Source organism: Mustela lutreola, chromosome 4 (genome assembly GCF_030435805.1).
Source record: "Mustela lutreola isolate mMusLut2 chromosome 4, mMusLut2.pri, whole genome shotgun sequence".
Lineage (NCBI taxonomy): Eukaryota > Metazoa > Chordata > Mammalia > Carnivora > Mustelidae > Mustela > Mustela lutreola.
The window spans coordinates 39657925-39677574 of NC_081293.1; the positions used below are offsets into that span (position 1 = coordinate 39657925).

The following is a 19650-nucleotide window of genomic DNA, read 5'->3' on the forward strand; positions in this document are numbered from 1 at the left end:
ATGTCAGATAGAAATTTAGAGATTTTATAGGTGTTACGAGAAAAAGGCAATTGTTGTCAATTAGTTCATAAGACATATTATGATTAGCTCTCTGATTGGGGTAGTTCTCTCTTAGGGAACCTTCTCTTTATAATTCTTAAGGCAATGTGAATAGGAATGCTAGATATTTTGAATTGAGAGCAACCCTGGAGATGATGAGCTATACTTCTTGTTTTTCTCCAACAATTTTATAATTGTTAAGATGGAGGGTTAGGGAAGTCATGTGATATGTGCGGGGTCAGTGGGAAGCCAAAATTAGAAAGTGTGGATCTCCTGCTTTTCTGGTGAACCTTCCATGGCATTTGGCATTGCCTTGTTAAACAGCAGAGTATTATGTGATTAGCAGAAGTCAGCATCCAGCACCACGGCTGTCTCTCTCAGTGACTGGCTCCTTGGAAGCAAACCTGCCAGTGGTCGTCAGGCTCCTTACATCCCCAGCACCAACCTCCAGGACTGGCTCACCCAAAAGCAGACCTTGGAGAACAGTCAGGTGTGTTGCTGCCTTTATTGTTTCTGAGGTAGATGCAGTAGTAGTAGATGGTTTTAGTTTTTCACTTATGGTTTATGTCTTTGTTTTTTAGTTCTAAGCTGAAAATATTTTTACAACTCTTTATTACAACAGTAATACCTCTTCACTACAGATAGAAAGCTTAGAAAACGGAACCATAAGGAAATACAAACTCATAATCCCAAAATTCAGAGCTAATTACTGTAACACTTGTTTATATACTTCCATTTTTCTATGTGTACATATACTTCAGAAACATGATTCTGTAAATCCTGTTTTGACTGGATTTTTTCCACTAAGAGAGCACAAAGATGTTTCTCTTTAATTTCTTTCATAAAATCCTTAATAGCATATAATATTTTATTGATTGGCTCTAACTTAAACTCTAGTTTTCTAGGTATAAACAGAGTTCCCCTAAGCAGCCAGGAGTTCGTTTGTGCACATTCTTGATTAGTAAAATCCTAGAAATTGCATTTCCAGATTATAATTCTGCATACCCTTCAAGACTTTGGATACATATTGCCAGTTTGACTTTCCAGGAAGTTGGTACCAATTTATATTCAGAAGAACACGCAGCAGAATATTGAGGGTGCTTCCTTCCCTGAAACTTCTTGAATAGTGACAGTCATATTTATAAGTTCCTTTTTTCTCCAAATTTGATACAAAAGTAACAATTTTACTTGTTTTGAAGTTTCTTTGCTTATGGAGGTTGAATATTTTTCATGTTTATTAGCCTTCCTGGATGAGTTGCCTAATCATATCCTTTGTTCATTTTTGTCTTCTTTATTCATAAAGATTTTTTAAAAAAATATTTTATTTATTTGACAGAGAGGGAGAGATCACAAGTAGGCAGAGAGAGAGGGGAAGCAGGCTTCCTGCTGAGCAGAGAACCTGATGTGGGACTCCATCCCAGAACCCTGAGATCATGACCTGAGCCGAAGGCAGAGGCTTAACCCACTGAGCCATCCAGGCGCCCTATTCATAAAGATTTATTATGTAGAACTACCAGACTCTTTTCTATCAAATATGCTACAAGTACTCTTTCCTACTTTATCTTTACTATTTTATTTACTTTTTTTAAAACTGCAGAAAATTATTTTTTTTTTGTTATTCACGTATGTAAATATTGCAGTAGAGAAATCCTGTGTCTCTTGGCCTTATCTATGTAAATTTAGAAACACTGGGCAGTGTAATAAATGTGCAGATAGAACTCTTATCATTGAATTCCAAAGCAGCCATAATGTTCTTTTGAACTAATATTGTGTACTTCTTGTGTAGACTTCTGCCAGAGCCTGCAATTTCTTCAGTAATGTCTGGGGCAACGTAAAGGGCTTAGAAAACTGGCTCTACAAGAGTCAGCAACAAGAGGTTCCTGAAAAACCAACTTCCCAAAAGTGTAACAGCCATTCTACCACCAGTTCTTACTCTGTTGAAATTGAAAAGGTTGGAGACCTGGACCTTCTTGATCAAGATGAGATGGACCTTTCTGATTGGCTGGTGACTCCTCAGGAATCCCTGGAGAAGCCTGGGAATGGCAGCTGTGAAACCAGTGAGAAGTTGAAGCTCCTGTTGCACGTGTTCCAGGAGCCCTACAGTGTGAATGATTGGCTTGTCAAGCCCGATTCCTGTACCAATTGTCGGGGCAACCAGCCCAAGGGTGTAGAGATCGAAAACCTAGGCAATCTGAAGTGCCTGAATGACCATTCTGAGGCCAAGAAACCCTTGTCTACTCTGAGCCTGATTACGGAGGATTGGCTTGTTCAGAACCATCAGGACCCATATAAAGTAGAGGAGGTATGCAAGGCCAACGAGCCCTGTACAAGCTTTGCAGAGTGTGTGTGTGATGAGAACTGTGAGAAGGAAGCTCTGTGTAAATGGCTTCTGAAGAAAGAAGGAAAAGACAAAAATGGTATGCCTGTGGAACCAAATCCTGAGCCTGAGAAGTGTACAGATTCCCTGAGTATGTGGCTCTGTCCTTCCAGAAAAGAGGCAACACAACAAGCTAAGATGTCAAAGGCAGTGGCTCCTTCTAGAATTGCTGATTCCTTCCAAGTCATAAGGAACAGTCCTTTGTCAGAGTGGCTCATCACACCCTCATGCAAAGAAGGTTGTCCCAAAGAAGTGCCTAGTATTGAAGATAGAGCTGGCAAGCAAAAGCTTATGAACCCGGCGGCCACTTCGTGGTGTCCCTTAAACACAGCTGACTGGGTCTTGCCAGGAAAGAAAATGGGAAACCTCAGCCAGTTAACTTCAAGAGAAGACAAGTGGCTACTTCGAAAGAAGGCCAAGGTGAGCACACATCAAAATAACACCCTTTGATCTATAGTTAGTAGATTTGTACTTTTTTTTTCTTTTAAAAAGGAAAATTTTACTTGACAGAGAGTGAGAACAGGAACACAAGCAGGGGAAGTGGGAGAGGGAAAGCAGGCTTCCCTTGGGGCAGAGAGCCTGTTGTGGTGCTCGATCCTAGGACCCTGGGATCACGACCTGAGCTGAAAGCAGATGCTTAACCATCTGAGCCACCCAGGGGCCCTGATTTATACTTTAGTCATGAATCTTGTAAAAGGGCCAGATCCTTAAATATGTTAAATGTTATTTGGCCTATTAATTTTGATGGAAGATTAGTGATTCACACTGAAATTTTGGTGTATTTTCCAGACCCCCAATTCCCATCCTGCAGGAAACAATAAAAGGAAAACAAAACAAAACCCAGACTGTTATTGGCTGTTTATGGAAAAGCCATAAACTGTTGTACCATTGCTCTTGCTTATTAGAATGGCCAACATTTACAACATTATTACAACATCGCAAAATATTCCTTACAGACACTACACTATTTGGAAGATGAGTTAGGTTGGGTCTCTTGCCTCCCAGCTGTCATGTAGCAACGCACCCTTATTGTCTTCTTGCAGGAAGTATTACTTAACTCACCCCTACAGGAGGAACATAACTTTCCCCAAGACCGTTACGGCCTCCCAGCAGTTTGTGACCTCTTTGCCTGTATGCAGCTTAAAGTTGACAAAGAAAAGTGGTTATATCGAACTCCTCTACAGGTGTGTACATTCCATTAGTGTTAAAAAAGCGAGATTTTAGCTGTTCGTAAATGTTTTGTCTTCACTGGGAATTAACAGGACCCATTGAACTATATTCCTGTTAATGGCATGTATGCTAGGCAAGTGAGAGTGGCTGGGGTGGGGGTGGGGATCATAACAGTTTTTCAGGTATTTCAGTTGAACTTGCTTTATGAAATAACTCGGACATACTTGAAAGTGACCCTTCAAGATGATAAAACTGTTGGGAATTTTCAGAGCCTGTGTGGATTTTATCAGCCTATTTAGAAATAAATCAGCTCTAAGGAAGGCTGTGGGAGAGATGTGCTTTTATCCTATAGTGAAGTGACTCTAATCTTTGAACTTTTCTTTATAGATGTGAAAGAGTGGAACACGAATCAAACAGCTTTTCTGCAAATTTACACATCCATGGGCCGAGTGACTGTGTGGCTTACCAAATCATTGTGTTTCTGGGTCTGACCAGTCAGCTTAGTTCCTTTCCTGTCTAATTTTTAGCTAGTGAAGAGAAATAAGTCATCAAATTATGAGTTACTGTGTAAAAGAAAAAGGCTGTTTGTTGATGCTAAGGTGATTCAGTTCCTTCTTACAGAAGTATTAACTCAGCCCTTACACTAGAAATAGCATCTTGGTGGATAGGTCTTTTTCATAAGCCTCTACAGCTCCTTAGATTGGATTGTTACTAGAAGTACACTAAAACACTGTAGTTTTTAAAATGAAATAGTTGTATAATCAAGGCGTGTTGATGTATTGGAAAGCCTAGTAAGCTTCCCTAAACTTTTGTCCTCCTTTAGATGCTTCCCTTGCTGTGGGTTTTCTTCCATTGGTGGTGGAAATGATTCTTCTGTTTAATATATAGTGTATTTCACACAAATAGTTAACCTTGCCAATGTAGTGATTTTTTTTTTTTTCTTACCAAAATGTGTGTTAACAATCTTGGCCATTTTGGACATTAATTACAAAACATTTTAACTTACATGTCCAATTCTACATTATTTTTCTCTTTTGAAAGATTCAGCTACTGCAAAATTTTGTCTTTTTCCCTTTTCTAAATATTATTAAAGTATCTAGTGAGCTCTAAAAGAGCTCCATTATTGCTTCAAGACTGTATTTAGGGTAGTCCTAGCCACTTTCAAAATATTCTGAACTACAGGTCAGAGAGCCCTAGTGCTGACTAATCAAAGAACAAAAGGCAAGACATGTTGGAAATTTACTACTTGAACTATTTGCTATCCTAAGGGTTATTGGTGCATCCTGTGTAAGGGGAAGCTGAGCTTGACACCTGGTGCTTTTAACTAGGAATAAATTAAATGTCCTCTCACTGCAAGCATAGCAAATCTATACCTCTGAAAGTATTAGAATGCAGTGACATTTTAGTGAACAGGCCATTTTGAACACTTGTGCCTTGGGGGTGTTTACTGAAGCTTTATGAAAACTTGATGTCTTCTCAGTATCCTTAAAAGTCATGTCCATGCTTTAAAAGGTTTCTCTGTAGGAAATGCGATTTATAATGTTTTTAAATTCTCTAAGGTGAGATACATAGCTGCTTTCCAGGCTTTTAAACTATTAAGCCACTCAGCTTGCCTCTGTGTTATTGTTAATACTTTCCAGGTTTGTGATATGGTTTAAAAACCCTTCTGGGGAAACTTCATAGTCCCACAGTCCTTGCCATACAGCTTCATTAGACTTCTTGAAACACAGCAGAAAAGAACCTTCTATTTTTTTTTTTGCCCCCCACCCATACCACTTAGAACTTTATTAATAAAGATGGCAGGTAAAAATTTAAGGAGCCTTTTCCATTATCTTAGGTTGCAGGAAACTTCGTAGTTTTTTGAGGTTTAAGGATGTATTTCTAATTTTACATTCATCACCATGCTAATGAATATGTAAAACATTCTTTTGCATTGATGCATTTTGTACCCACTCCATTAAAAGCATTAACAGCCATAGTTGTTGTGTGTATTTGTAAGACTACCTTATCACAAAATGTTCTACCACGTTAATCCTTGGGTAGGAGTACAGCTTAGAAACTTGAACATAAATTGTTTTTATATTCACTTATATATATCAATATATTTTATGAATCTTAAATTAGTAAAAGGTATATTACTAACTTCATTTTGAGTCTTTTCCTGCAGACTTCAGACCTGCTATTCTAATTTTTAACCTGCTTTTTATGAAATATATTAAACTCATTTTTAAAAAGAACTAGAGGCCTTTAGCTAAGGTTCAGAGCTTTCCTATCAAGACTCCTTAGTAGGTGCATGCCAAAGGCCCTACTTTTCTTCTTTCCCTTCATAATAATCACCAGTTGTTTAGTATTACATATTATGTATAACCTGCAGTGCAGTTTTATTTAACTTTATTTCATAGGTGAGAAAACAAACTCAGAAATTAAGTACCTTGCCCTTACCTCCCTTAGCTTTCCCGAGACCACCTTAAACCCTTGTAGCTTGTCCCTTTCCTCTGATTATGTTTCTAATTACCCTCCATGAGATGATGACTCAATGAGTAGAGTTAAGCATGATGGTTGGACAGACTAACAACACTACTCTAAGGGCATAATGGTTAATCTCAAGTATCTTGAGGGAGTTTTGTGTCAACTCTGTTAAAGAAAAATTGTAACCTAGCTGTTAATGGTGCCAAGAAGCCCTTCATTTCAGCACAACCAAGAAAACATGTATTGGCCGAGTCTGGGCAGACAAAAATGCTAAGAGTAACTTTCACTTTATACCCAGAAAAATGCTTTTAAATGGAGACTCACCTTGTGTTTACACTTTGGTTCTATTTTCACCTTTTATTGGGAATACAAGGCAACATTACAGTTTCAGATCATTAAATAAACAAATGTGGTGATACCGTATTAACAATCATGACCTGAATTCTGTGAGTAAGCAGTTTTCCAGTTCAGGGAGTAGGGGAGAACCACATTACTCAGCCTCCAGAGGGTTCTGGCTTCAACTCTGGGTAGAAGGAATGCCAGTCCTGGTCAACCATCCATGATCTTCACCACAGCAAACTGGAATCTCCAATTTTTGAAACTAATTGTAGGAAGAAAGAGTAACTCCAGACTGACATAAAAATTGATTGGGATGACTACTAAAGTGTCCTCCACTCCTAAGGTGGCAAAATCTTCAGAGTGACTGTTGGAGTAAGGAGCCTTTCATGTGCTCCCAGTTATTATACAGTGCATAGAGGCTGGTAAGCGTTAGTCCTGCTAGACCACCTCGTGCTACCCCTCGAAGACCACCTGGAAAACAGAACAGGGGGAACAGCCTTGTATTATACAGTGTCCTGGCATCAAAGGATTAAGTAACGTTATCATGAAATTGAGACACACAATTCATGTTTATAAATATTCCACCTCAAACAATAAAAGTCCTAAAGTAATATAAGAAACCAAGACCTTTCAAGTGAGAAATTCCCTTAAATCACTTGGTTACTACATATACTGTATTCTCATTCACAACCTTTCCCATTTACTTTTAATTCATAATTATAGGTAAGATAATAAGCATTAGTAATTTGATTTTTCTCAATCTTACTTGTTCCTGTAACACTTCAGATAAGATCTTATGCCTATTATTGAAGTCCCAAACAGATCAATAATCTCCTCCTAGTCCTACTGTTTAGAACCTCATAGGCATTGCCAGTTGATTTAAGGCTGTAATATAAACAAGGTGACACCCTCTTTGGGAAGAAATATTAACAAACTTTGGACTCTGGACAGGTCTTCTGTTAACTCTGAAGACTCAAGAAGTAGTGGTGATAAGATGGCTATATCAAGCTTTGAGTTAAGTAATGAGAAAGCACCACCTGCCACCGCCACCCCCACTCCTACACTGACGCATCACAGTCTTCGACAGCTCATGAGCAATGAGGCACTTAGCATCATCACATTCACTGAAAAACACTGAAGGATTAGACTTAGAACTATTTTTGCATAATGATAGTTTTTCATGTGAAAAAAGATTAGCAATATATATTTCACTTGAAATGAAATATAAAAACAATGCTTTAATCATTGCCTGAAAACCAACCCAAGTTAACATGAGGGCTAGGGGGTACCCAAATAAGCTTTTAAGAAATAACCTAATGCTCTCTTACAGTTTTACAAACAAGTGGATAACATAAACTTAAGGTAGCCTATGCTATACTTATGGATTGTTCATTCCAAGTCATGTGTTAGGAAGGCAAAGGTTGAATGGAGCTGTGGTTCAGTGATTACCTTACCAGAGGTCCTTTGGCTATGAGCCAGTAAATTCTGTGAAATTCAGTGACACTGCCAAGTTACAACACTTCAGACTAACCATTTCTGCAATGAATGTTCTGCCAGATGCCTTCAACTGATAGATTAAAAGGCCAACCCCTCCAGGAGCCTCTCCAGTCTGAAGATGTATGATAGCTGACCTATGTAGGTTTCCACCATGAAGTGCCCTAATTATCTCTCTTAAACACACTGAAACAAACTGCAGGCATCATCTAAAAACAGCTGTCAAATATGTGGGAGGGAATCAGAAACAAAAAATTCAATGGAAGATCTCTCCTTGAAGCTCACATCATCTCTTTGTATCATCTTGCTATATTTAGACTGGGTATGGCAGCTGAATTTGCGGTTGAAAAATGTACACTCAACGGGCTAACTTAAAACAACCTGCCCAATTTAGTAATGATCTACCTCATATCTTTAACTAGTAAGTCAATAAAAAGTTTTAGGGGCTGGCTGAAGGTGAACTATAATTAGACCAATTACTAAAATGGAAAAACAAAACTCTGAAGCACAGGAGAATAAATGCTACAACACTGTAATGAGGGTTCTTTGAACAAGGAGGTTACAAGCATACAGTCCCCCATTCTGAGTCAACACAAAAAAAAGGAAAGGTGGCCTCACTGCTGTTTATTAGCAGAAAAATGATGGAGGGCTAGTAAATGAAAGCACACTAGGTTTGCAGATGTTTTCCTGGGACCAAACACTCAACTTTAGACTAACTCCCCCAGGTCGATTACAGATCCACAGGGCTCTGAACACTACCCTCTGGTTTGGAAATAGCTGTAACCTGTTCCAATTGGTCCTTTGCTTTGAGTGTCCCAAACATGTAGTTCCTGCTCAACCTTTTTAGAAGGATTTTCACATTAGTTTTAGGCTATCAAATAGCAAGCCTCCCTGAGAAGAGGCACTGGGGTAACATAATGAAACCGGGAACTGCAAGACTAAGATCTTGGGGACACCACTGGCATATTAACTGTCCCTTGAGAACAATTTATCCCCTAGAATGCTTTTTATTTTGACCAAAATGAAAGAAACTCTTTTTTGAAGGTTAGAAAACACTTATTTCCAGCAAGCAGACACACAGGCAGCATTTGATTTACCTTGATCAGCACAGCTGATCCTGATTCAAGGGCAGCCTCTTATCATAACCCATGTTTTAGTTTTTTTTTTTTTTTTAAAGATTTTAATTGTTATTGGACAGAGATCACAAGGAGGCAGAGAGGTAGGCAGAGAGAGAGGAGGAAGCAGGCTCCCCACTGAGCAGAAAGCCCGATGCGGGGCTCAATCCCAGCACCCTGGGACCACGACCTGAGCCAAAGGCAGAGGCCCAACCCACTGAGCCACCCAGGCGCCCCCCCCCCCATGTTTTAGTTTTAACTTTGCATTAATTCCAGCATTTCCCAACTGGTTGTGTTAAACGTTTGAAGGCCTTGGCTTAAGGCTTTCTGTAACCAATTTATGCCCAACTAAGCACAGGAAGTTGATTAGCAAACATTCCTGCTTTGTACCCAGTAACCAAGTAAGGCCAACGGTCAATCTGTATAAAGGAAAACAAACACAAGACGTGTGTTTCAGTTTTACCTTCTATCTTTTGGTCCTTACACAACTACTCCAGAAAGGGCAAGTATTATCTCTTCTCAACATAGGAAAACAAGGCCCAGATTATTAAAGGACCTTGTTTGTGGGGTACAGAGTTGGTTAGTGGCAGAACTAACATACTGAACTGACAATTACATTACAAATGGGACCAGCAAATTTTTCTTAAAGTAGCCAGAAAGTAGACATTTTAGGCTTTCAGGGCCAAAAGGCTATTATGTAGATAGTTACATAACCACTTAAAAAGTAACTACAATTGACCCTTGAACAGTGTAGAGTTAGGGGTGCCAACGTCCCACACAGTCAAAAATCCATGTACGTCTTCTGATACTCCAAAAACTAATACCCTACTGTTCACTGGAAGCCTTCCTGAATATATACACAATTGATGAACACGTATTTTGTGTGTTCACAATTATTTATTCTTTATTTATTGCATTCTTACTTACTGCATTCTTAAAGCAAGCTAGAGAAAAGATTACTACAAAAATCATAAAAAAAACAGAACTATACTGAACGAAGAAAAATCATGTATAAGTTGACTCCTGCAGTTCAACCTCATGTTGTTCAAGGGTCAACTGTATTTAAAAATACAAAACACGTTCTCAGCCTCCAGGCAGTAAACAGATAGGCATCTGTCTGGCCAGCAGAAGTTGCTGGCCTCCTCTGCAGCCTTAACCTACACACTCACATGGTTACTACAGAATACATCCACATTTTTTTTGCACTATTTAAATTTAAATTTTGTTAAATTTATTTTAAAAATTGAGGTAAAAGACACATAAAATTGACCATTTTTAACTGTACAGCTCAATAGTATTAAGTATATTGGCATTGTGCTGCCACCCCCCCAAACCATCTCCAGAGAATTTCATGTTGCAAAACTGAAACTATGTATCCATTAAACAGTAACTCCCCACTCCCCCTTCCAATCAATGCCTAATTTTTATTATGTTGATAAATAGATATTTGCTCACTTAATTATTAATATTTTTTAAAAATTATTTACTTAATTATTTGAGAGAGAGAGAATGAGAGAGAGCATGAGAGGAGGAAGGTCAGAGGGAGAAGCAGACTCCCTGCTGAGCAGGAAGCCCAATATGAGACTCGATCCCAAGACCCTGGGATCACGACTTGAGCTCAAGAAATCCCTTATCCAACTGAGCCACTCGGGCGCCCTCACTTTTTTAATTTTAGTAAAGTAGTTCACAAGTTCACAGGCATAATTTTAAGTCAAAATAGTACTAAAAGATTTTAGTGATGCACAATGTGGCACACGAACCATCCTGTTAATTCCTAGTTCCCAAAGGCAACTACTTTCATTCTTCGCTCTTTACTTCCATGGTTTTAAATAACACAACTACCTTGCTATTTCTTGATTTTTCCATCTGAAATTTTATCTGACTTCCTACCAGGAAAACTGTGTTAAGCCTTGTAAGAACCATATGAAATGTGCTTATGGTGGGATTTAAGTCACTTACTTTCTATAGGTTATCCCATTTACAAGTCAGTGAGGGGAAAATATAGGTTGCCCTCATATAACAAAGTGAAATTCAGACAAGTTCCTCTCTGCATGTAGTGGTTTAGGGATCTAGTGGTAGTCGAGTCAAACCCAGTCTGATTCCAAAGCCCTTAGTCGTTTCACCACATTGAACTGCCTCCAGGATAGATTAAAAACAAAACAAAACAAAACAAAACTATCTATTAAAAGGGATAATAACAGTTGAGTTGTGCCTTATGGATGGACTGGATTTCAAATTTATGTGTTTGGTCATATGATATATATAAGGAAGTTATGGGGAAAAGCCTGAAAACATAGGATAGGATTAGAGCATGGAAGGCTGGGGTGAAAAATTTAAGTTGAAAAGCATTATGTCACCATCAAAGGTTTTTGGACAGTGAGTACTAGAATTAGAACCATACCTGAGGAAGATTAAGCCAGAAATAGTGAACAGATAAGACAAACTGAAGGTAGAAACCTAAAATCAAAATGGCCAATGAAAAAGTTCTGCTACGGAAGTTTAGACTTGTGAGAAAAGGCAAATCAGGTGATGGATGGTGAACCTTATGAATGATGCAATGAGGGGATGATGAAGGAAAGGCGGAAACCAAAGGTGACTGAAGCTCTACAACAGGGGCTGTCTCCTGCCTTTTTTTCCTTTGCTCTCTCTGTTCAAAAGTGGAAGCAGGGCGTGTGGCTCCGGGCAGCAGAGCAGCGGGCTTTCGGGCTTCCCTCACGGCCGCTCCACCAGTCCTCTCCCAGCACTCCCAGTTCTCCCAAGCAAGACAACACTTATTACATGATCTTACATCATCGCAGCTGTTTATGGCTGCCTAAATGACTGTTCTCATTGGACTCCTTTTTTCACCAGATTCTTAGTCATTTTGGTGGTTGCTTTCCTGTGGTGGTATGGTGGCCCAGATCCCTTTGAGAATCTTAGGTTAAGTTTTAGAGGATTTATAAACCCTGACTTAACTAACATCTCCTGTGTAACCTGTACCCAGAACAACAGTGAAAGCTTACCTCTCTGTTATGATAAACAAGGCTTCCAAGTAAATGGAAATGCTTGTATTCAGAATGTACAACTTAAAGCCTAGTGAAGTCAAATTCTTTACAGTAGCCTATGAAGTTCCATCTTCTATCTGATTTGGGCCCTTGCCACTTTTATATCTCTAGATTCTACTACTCTCTCCTTCCCCCACTGCCTTTTTTTTTTTTTAATATTTTATTTATTTATTTGAGAGAGAGAGAGAGAGAGAGATCACAAGTAGGCAGAGAGGCAGGCGGGGGGCGGGGCGGGGCGAAGGCTTCCTGCTGAGCAGAGAGCCCCATGTGGGGCTTGATCCAAGGACCCAGGACCCTGAGATCATGACCTGAGCAGAGGCAGGCTTAACCCACCGAGCCACCCAGCGCCCCCCCCCCCACTGCCTTTTAACCACCACTTCAGGGTCTTCATTCTGTTAGGCTTTACCTACATCACTGCTTCCAGATGTCCACCTTACGTGCTTCCTCATCTGTCTCTGTTCAAATATTCCCTCTCCTCGAAGCCAGTCTTAAACACATTGGTATAAGCAGTTTTGGGTGTATGCCATAGTTTGCTGTAGGTTAAATTCTTGAAAGATTACCTGAGCAAAGGATCTACGTATTTAAAACAGTAATAACTAATGCCAGTTGCTTGTTTACCTTTGCCAATATGCAGTGTCACCTACCATCACTTTTTTCTTTAAGTTTTTATTTTAATCACCTGGTGCTCATCACCAGTTCACTCCTCACTCCCCGTCACCAATTTAGCTGTTTCACCCACTCCCCAACCCACCTCAGGTCGGTAACCATCAGCTACTTATCATCACTTTTTAATTTATTTGACAGAGAAACACAGTGAGAAAGGGAATGCAAGCAGGGGGAATAGGAGAGGGAGAAGCAGGATTCCTGTTGAGCAGGGAACTGGATGCGGGGCTCGATCCCAGGACCCTGGGATCATGACCTGAGCCAAGGCAGACGTCTAATGACTGACCCACCCAGGCACCCCCTACCATCACTTTTTATTTTTTATAAGACACAGGCTTGCACTGAGTTTTAATTGCAAACATTAAAAAAATTTAACCACTCAGTGAATTATAAAACTTTTGACAGTTAAATTGTACTTTCATTTACGAGGCATTTATTCATTATTTTGATAGACCTGAAAGAAACTTTGCATACTTGTGTTTTCTGTTCTCATTTCAGAGGAATATTATGAAGAGGAGGTCTGAAGTATTTATAAATCAACAGCCAGCAAAGCTGGAAGTGAAATATAAAGAGAACAAAGTCTATATGCAGCTGTGCTGAAAGAGCAGCAGTGGGTTTTAGCTCATGTTTTAGGTATGAAAACTGAGCTCTTCTCAAACAAAATGAAAACAGGTGCAAGAGTAAAGCTAAATCATGAAAAACCTAATTAGTTATTTTTAGCATGCCTCTTAATTTTCCTTTCCCCTGGTTTCTTGTCTTCTGAGCCTGAGTCTTGAACAGGTAACCTACTTGAGGGGGTGCCGGCGGTAAATGGGCCATGGAGGAAGTGTCAAGAAACATGAAAAAGCAAATCCGGCCATAACTATATAGACAGTCTACCCAAACTGTTCAGCCACGTACCTACAGATAAATCCAACTATTGCAGAAAAAGAAAAATTCCCTGAAACATCTGTTTAGCTCTGGCCCTCGTAATCCATTTGTGTGGGCAGCGAGCTCAGATGCTCCAACATGACTGGCTGAGAAGGCTGGCGGCAGGGACTCGGGGACCGCATGCACCAGTATTTGATACCAGGGGCAGCTCGCAGAGCTGAGCAATGGGATGGCTGTGGGCCCCTACCATCACTTTTTAAAAAACAGATGGTGAAAAATATTATCTTATCTTATTTTGCTTTACCCTGGTTGCTTGTGAAACTGAATGACTTCTACTGTTTAGTGGTGATTTGTATTTTTCCCTGAAGCACTCTGTCAACTCTACTCCATTTTTTAATTAAATTACTGGTTTAAGTGATCTGTCAAAATATTTCGTATATTATAGCAGCTAGCCCTTTGCCTGTTACATATGTTTTGTGCATTTTCATTTTTGGGAAGAATACTGCTGCCAGAAATAGAAATAAAGAAGTTGTTAAGGAAGTCCTTTTAGCACATACAGTTTCATTCTGAAGGCCTGGCATTCACTGATACACATACCTATTAACAATAACTCTGACAGTATTTGCTTAATATGAAGAAATGTCTCTGTATATCCTTTTACTTTTATTTAGTTTGCTGTTCTAAGACTACCTTCTTAGGGAAGGCACAGAATGAATAGGCAGGGACTTTTTGTGAGGGAACAGGGAGTACCCATATCTTTTGGTCTCTGATGCCCTGTTCCTGATATCAGATAAATGACCTTTAAAGCCTTTAAAACATTAGTCTTAAGTTTATGAATGATAGTGAAACTAGAGCTGTTCATGTTTCGGTAGAATACTGGTCATTACTATTTTTTCAAGGTATTATTTGAGAGAGAGAACACAAGTAGGGGGAAGGGCAGAGAGGGAGAAGCAAACTCCCCACTGAGCATGCAGCCCAATGCAGGACTCGATCCCAGGACCCTGGGATCATGACCCGAGCTGAGGGCAGACACCTGAACCACACAGAAGCCCCAACACTGATCATTATTAAACAGATTTTCATATGCCACAGAAAAGCAAATAATTTTTCATACCCTTTGAAAATATTTACATAGATCCATTAAACACGTATTAGGTATGAACTAAAATCACCTCCACAGAATTATTCCTTTTTTGGTCTGACAACTATCCATTTTCTCATGTATTTTTCCTCATGACTTTCTTTCCACTAAAGTAGCTCCATACCTACGTTGAGTCATACTACTTTAATTTTAAACCTTTTTAAAACTTTAGTTTCTATTGTTAAAAAATACACTGGGGATTGGAAATGTTTTAGGTTGGCAGTAATCAGCCATTCCCTAAATGTAACTTCTGTCCTTAGGAGTTTATGCCGGCTCTAGTCCAAGAGTGCCTGAACTCTACTCCAAAGCCCTGAATGTACAAGTTGGAAGTTGGATTTGTATTTCTGCCATATAAAATTTGTAATTCTGTGCTGTCTTATTAAGTTCACTCTAAACCAGAAATCAGTAAAACACACTGATCTGCCTTTGTAGACTGATTTTGATGTGTTGAGCTAAATTTAAATTGTTCAGCTAGGAAAGATGAGTCAACATTGGAATTCTAAGTCAGCAGTTATTAACTTCTCCTCTGCTTCATAATTGCAATGGAAGATGAAATCTACTGTCACCTGACACAGAATTAAGGGATAGTCTTTGCTTTTTCTTTACTGAACCAAGACCTTTCTCTTTTATAATTTATGTGGCAGGTGTGTCAGACTGTGTTACAAATGCCATTACTGCAGGGAAGTTTTTGACACAGAAAGCTGGTCTCCCATTTCCTTCAAAATCAATCATTTGGCCTTTTCCTTTCTATCTTTTAAATATATATAGTATGTCCCAAGATGATAATCCAGTACATTCTTATACCCCGGGCTGCCCTCAGCACAGGAAATGCCACAGTGGCTTGCCCTGAAGAAGACAGGGACTAGCGGGATGAGCTAAAACTTCAGTGCCCATCCAACTAGTACAGACACAGCTGCCACTCAGCCCCAGGCATTTTCCAATGTGAATAATGTAAGCTTGGTGTTTTCCATTTATTTAAAAGAAACTGGAATTCCAGATTTTTATGTGAAATCTTGTCTTTAAATATATATATATATATATATATTTTTTTTTTTTAAAATATTTTATTTATTTTATTTGACAGACAGAGGTTACAAGTAGGCAGAGAGGCAGGCAGAGAGAGAGAGAGGAGGAAGCAGGCTCCCCACTGAGCAGAGAGCCCGATGCGGGGCTCGATCCTAGGACCCTGGGATCATGACCTGAGCCGAAGGCAGAGGCTTTAACCCACTGAGCCACCCAGGTGCCTAGTTTAAGCTATTTAATGCAGAAATGTGATGAAAAATTTGGGCCTGTCCCTACTTATATGACCTTTGAAAAAAAGGTCATCTTAATACTGTGCTCATCTATTAAACTGGGGTGTAATGATTATCATTTCAAAGTTTTGTTTTTTTTTTTAAATTATTTATTTATTTATTTGTCAGAGACAGAGGAGAGAGAGCGAGCGAGCACAGGCAGACAGAGAGGCAGGCAGAGAGGCAGGCAGAAGCAGAGGGAGAAGCAGGCTCCCCGCCAAGCAAGGAACCTGATGTGGGACTCGATCCCAGGATCCTGGGATCATGACCTGAGCCGAAGGCAGCCGCTTAACCAACTGAGCCACCCAGGCGTCCCTCATTTCAAAGTTTTAAATAAGTTATAGTAAGTGCTTATAGAAGTATAATCATAAGTCAGTGAATGTTAGTTTGTTTTCCATCCCAGAGGAGATATTTGATCTCCATGCAGGTCATTTTGGTTCAACTCTTAGGGTTCTGATTATTTTTTCAAAGTTGAGTTGTATTTAGTTCGCCCATCATTGAGGCATTATTCACAGTGGTCAAAAGTGAAAGCAATCCAACTATCCACTGACAGACGAATAGATAAACAAAATGGGGTAAATACATACAATGGAGTTTTATTCAGCCTTGAAAAGGAAATACTGAAGATGCTACAACATGGATGAACTTGAGGATATAATGCTACATGTGAAAAGACAGTCATAAGAAGACAAATACTGTATGATTTTCCTTACAAAGCTAAAGTACCTCAGAGTTCAGATTTATAGTTAGAAAGCAGGACGGTGGTTGCCAAGGGCTAAAGGAAGGGGAAAATGAGGAGTTTCTGTTTAATGGTTATAGAGTTTCAGTTTCGTAAGATGAAGAGAATTTCTGGAGTTAGATGGTGGTGATATTTCACAATGTATATATTAACTTAACATTTCTGAACTTACACTTAAAAAATAGTTCAGATGGTCAATATTATGTTTTGTATATTTTATCAAAATAAAAAAACCAAAATAAAACCCCAAACCCAAAACAACTATTAGGTTTTAGACAACACTCCATTCCACTGCAAAAAACGTGTCAAGTAACCTTTAAAAACTGTGGATACCTAGTTTTTAAAGCATACTTCAAAGTATATTGAGAGAGAGAGAGCGCCTTCATTCAGTAGTACCTACCTGTACATTTATACAACATGCCTGTCATGGTTCCAGCTGCTATGGTGTTAAGGTCATCTTCTGCACCTCGTGTTTTCTCAATGATGACACCAAATGCACTATAGAGCAAAGCTACAGGGAAAATGGAACTGATCAGTAATAAGAGATTAAATGTCAGTACAGCAATTATATTTAGAGAAATATATCTTATAGACATTATATAAACATAAAGAATATACATATTCTTTATATACACACACACACACACAATTTGTAACAGGAAAAGCCTGGCACCAAATAAAATGCCCACCAAAGGGCACAGACTAAGAAATGGACTTTCCATATAATGAAATACTGCATACTCAAAAAAAAGGAAAAAAAAGGCAAGAAAAACTACATTCACTAGCATGTAAAGCAGGGACATGTGTGTACAACTTGGGAAATGCAAAGAAAATCTTTGGATTTTCTTCCAAAGAAGAAGAAGAAGAAGAAGAAGAAGAAGCAGCAGCAGCAGCTGCAGCAGCCTTTCTTCAGAAGGCTTCCGAAGAAACATGAATGGTAGCTAATTATAAAAAGTACCACTGGGGAGTCCCAGGAGAAATATTTTTAATCTTCACTTATATTTTATTCATAATAGCTATACTTTGGATTTAGAAACAAAAACACATACGTTTCTACTGTAAGAAAAATGTTAACTTAAAAAAATTGAGGTATGGTTCCAGCCCATGTAAAAAACTAACACTAGCACTATTTAGTTTTAACAAAATGTTCCCCAGAACTACCTTTCTCCCACACCTGAGGTTCCAGCCCATGTAAAAAATTAACACCAGCACTATTTAGTTTTAACAAAATGTTCCCCAGAACTACCTTTCTCCCACACCTGTAAAGATTCCTAGTAATCCTTTTCCTTATATTTTCTCAAAATTATACCATGTTTGACCCATCAATATTACACCAAACTCTGCCTTACAAATCCTGTGTGATGTTCTTATACTTCTATAAAAGGCTCTTACCAGTTCAACTTCTTTAACTGAAACTGAACTTGAGCAGAACATTGTGATTGATCATATTACACTGGGAACACACAAGGCAACTGGCCATCCCAATTCACCCACGACTGAGAGTTTCCTGGAGCACGAGATCTGCAGTGCTAAACGAAGACAGCCCCTGGACAGACCAGGATGGCTGACTAGGTATATAAGCATCCAAACAGAAATAAAGAAGGGTGACACTGTATGGGGTGGGAGCAAAGGTGACATGAACAGGATATGGAAGCAGTCATTTCCTAGGAAAAATGTACTGCTTCTAAATCCTGTGGCAAAGCTGGGATATTATTCTCTCACAACAGATGCCTCTTCTATTTTTTCAGTAAGATGCTTGTATTTTCTTTTACTTAATCTGCCACCAATAAAAGATTTTCAGACTTTCAACTAATTTACAAAAACACAGCTGTTAGTGTAGGCACCACAGGTAGTATAATTTTTAAAAGCCATGAGTCATCAAAAGAGTCAATCATTCATAAACAATATAATATGAAATACTTTGGTCCTAAGTCCTACTAAATGACCCTTTAATTAGAACTACAAACGTCTTTCTTATCTACAAAGGCCCTATTGCAACTCTGGAAATTAGGTCTGGGAAATCTCCGAGGTAAAGAGAATGCTGAAGGGGTTATTAGGAAAACATACAAAGAGGGATGAATTAATCATATCTTACTACAGAACCTCTGAACCTTTCCTAACATACAAAGGCATATGACTTGGACCTAAATTATCTGGATTTTCTATCTACTTAAAACATGATTTGGTAACTTGCTTGGACAGGAGAGTACGTAATATTGAAAAAGACTTTTAAAACATTGAGAAATGGTATTAGTATTACTTTGTTATATTGTTCATTGTCTTTTCCTAAGTATTTATCTACACTATTCATTACAATAGATTTAACGAAAATTTTTAATATCCTGAGGCAAGAATTTTGATTAAATTGTTCATGATAAATATACATTCTTTCTTCGCATCAATGATTTATTATTAAGTGAGATTTCTACTTACCCAGAGAACCTAGAGTATTAGACCAAAGTGCCCCTTGCCTAGTCACCATGTTCAAAATCCTACCAGGGCAGAAAGAGAAAGAATTTGTGCTTAGAATCACCATTTCTCTAATGTGAAAAATCATAACCATAGCTATTTACAATGTATTAATCCAACAGCCAAAGTTTTCTTAATTTTATTTATTTTTATTTTTAAAAGATTTTATTTATTGGGGCGCTTGGGTAACTCAGTCACTAAGTGTCTGCCTTTGGCTCGGGTCGTGATCCTGGGATCCTGGGACTGAGCTTCTCCCTCTCCCACTCCCCCTGCTTGTGTTCCCTCTCTGTGTCTCTGTCAAAAAAAGGAAAAAATCTTAAAAAGAATTTATTTATTTGAGAGACACAGAGAGAGAGGAAGAGAGAGCACAAGCAGCAGAAAGGGGAGAGGCAGATAGCCTGATGGGGGCTTGATTCTGGGACCCTGGGA

General features: G+C 38.9%; 2 protein-coding genes and 1 pseudogene across 7 annotated transcripts in view; 1 reads left to right on the forward strand and 2 right to left on the reverse strand.

Annotated features, from left to right (window-relative positions):
• Window positions 1–4112, forward strand: part of NCOA4 (nuclear receptor coactivator 4) — a 62202-nt gene extending 58090 nt beyond the window's left edge. For 4 of the 6 annotated variants that reach the window (XM_059169618.1, XM_059169623.1, XM_059169620.1 and 1 more), the window contains 4 exons: window positions 383–529; window positions 1826–2836; window positions 3460–3600; window positions 3974–4112. In XM_059169618.1, coding sequence (XP_059025601.1) covers window positions 383–529; window positions 1826–2836; window positions 3460–3600; window positions 3974–3979 — 1305 coding nt within the window. In that variant the 3' untranslated portion in view covers window positions 3980–4112. The remainder of the gene's footprint in view (window positions 1–382; window positions 530–1825; window positions 2837–3459; window positions 3601–3973) is intronic. The other 2 variants (XM_059169624.1, XM_059169619.1) reach the window with 2 other exon arrangements.
• Window positions 4113–6392: 2280 nt separating this feature from the next.
• The window catches only part of TIMM23B (translocase of inner mitochondrial membrane 23 homolog B), a 30204-nt gene continuing 16946 nt past the window's right edge, over window positions 6393–19650 (reverse strand). Inside the window, exons 5-7 of the mRNA XM_059169625.1 lie at window positions 19186–19244; window positions 17153–17263; window positions 6393–6865 (exon numbers count right to left, since the gene is read on the reverse strand). Of these exons, the coding sequence (XP_059025608.1) occupies window positions 6750–6865; window positions 17153–17263; window positions 19186–19244 (286 nt within the window). The 3' untranslated portion in view covers window positions 6393–6749. The remainder of the gene's footprint in view (window positions 6866–17152; window positions 17264–19185; window positions 19245–19650) is intronic.
• Window positions 12232–15769, reverse strand: LOC131828710 (signal peptidase complex subunit 1-like; annotated as a pseudogene).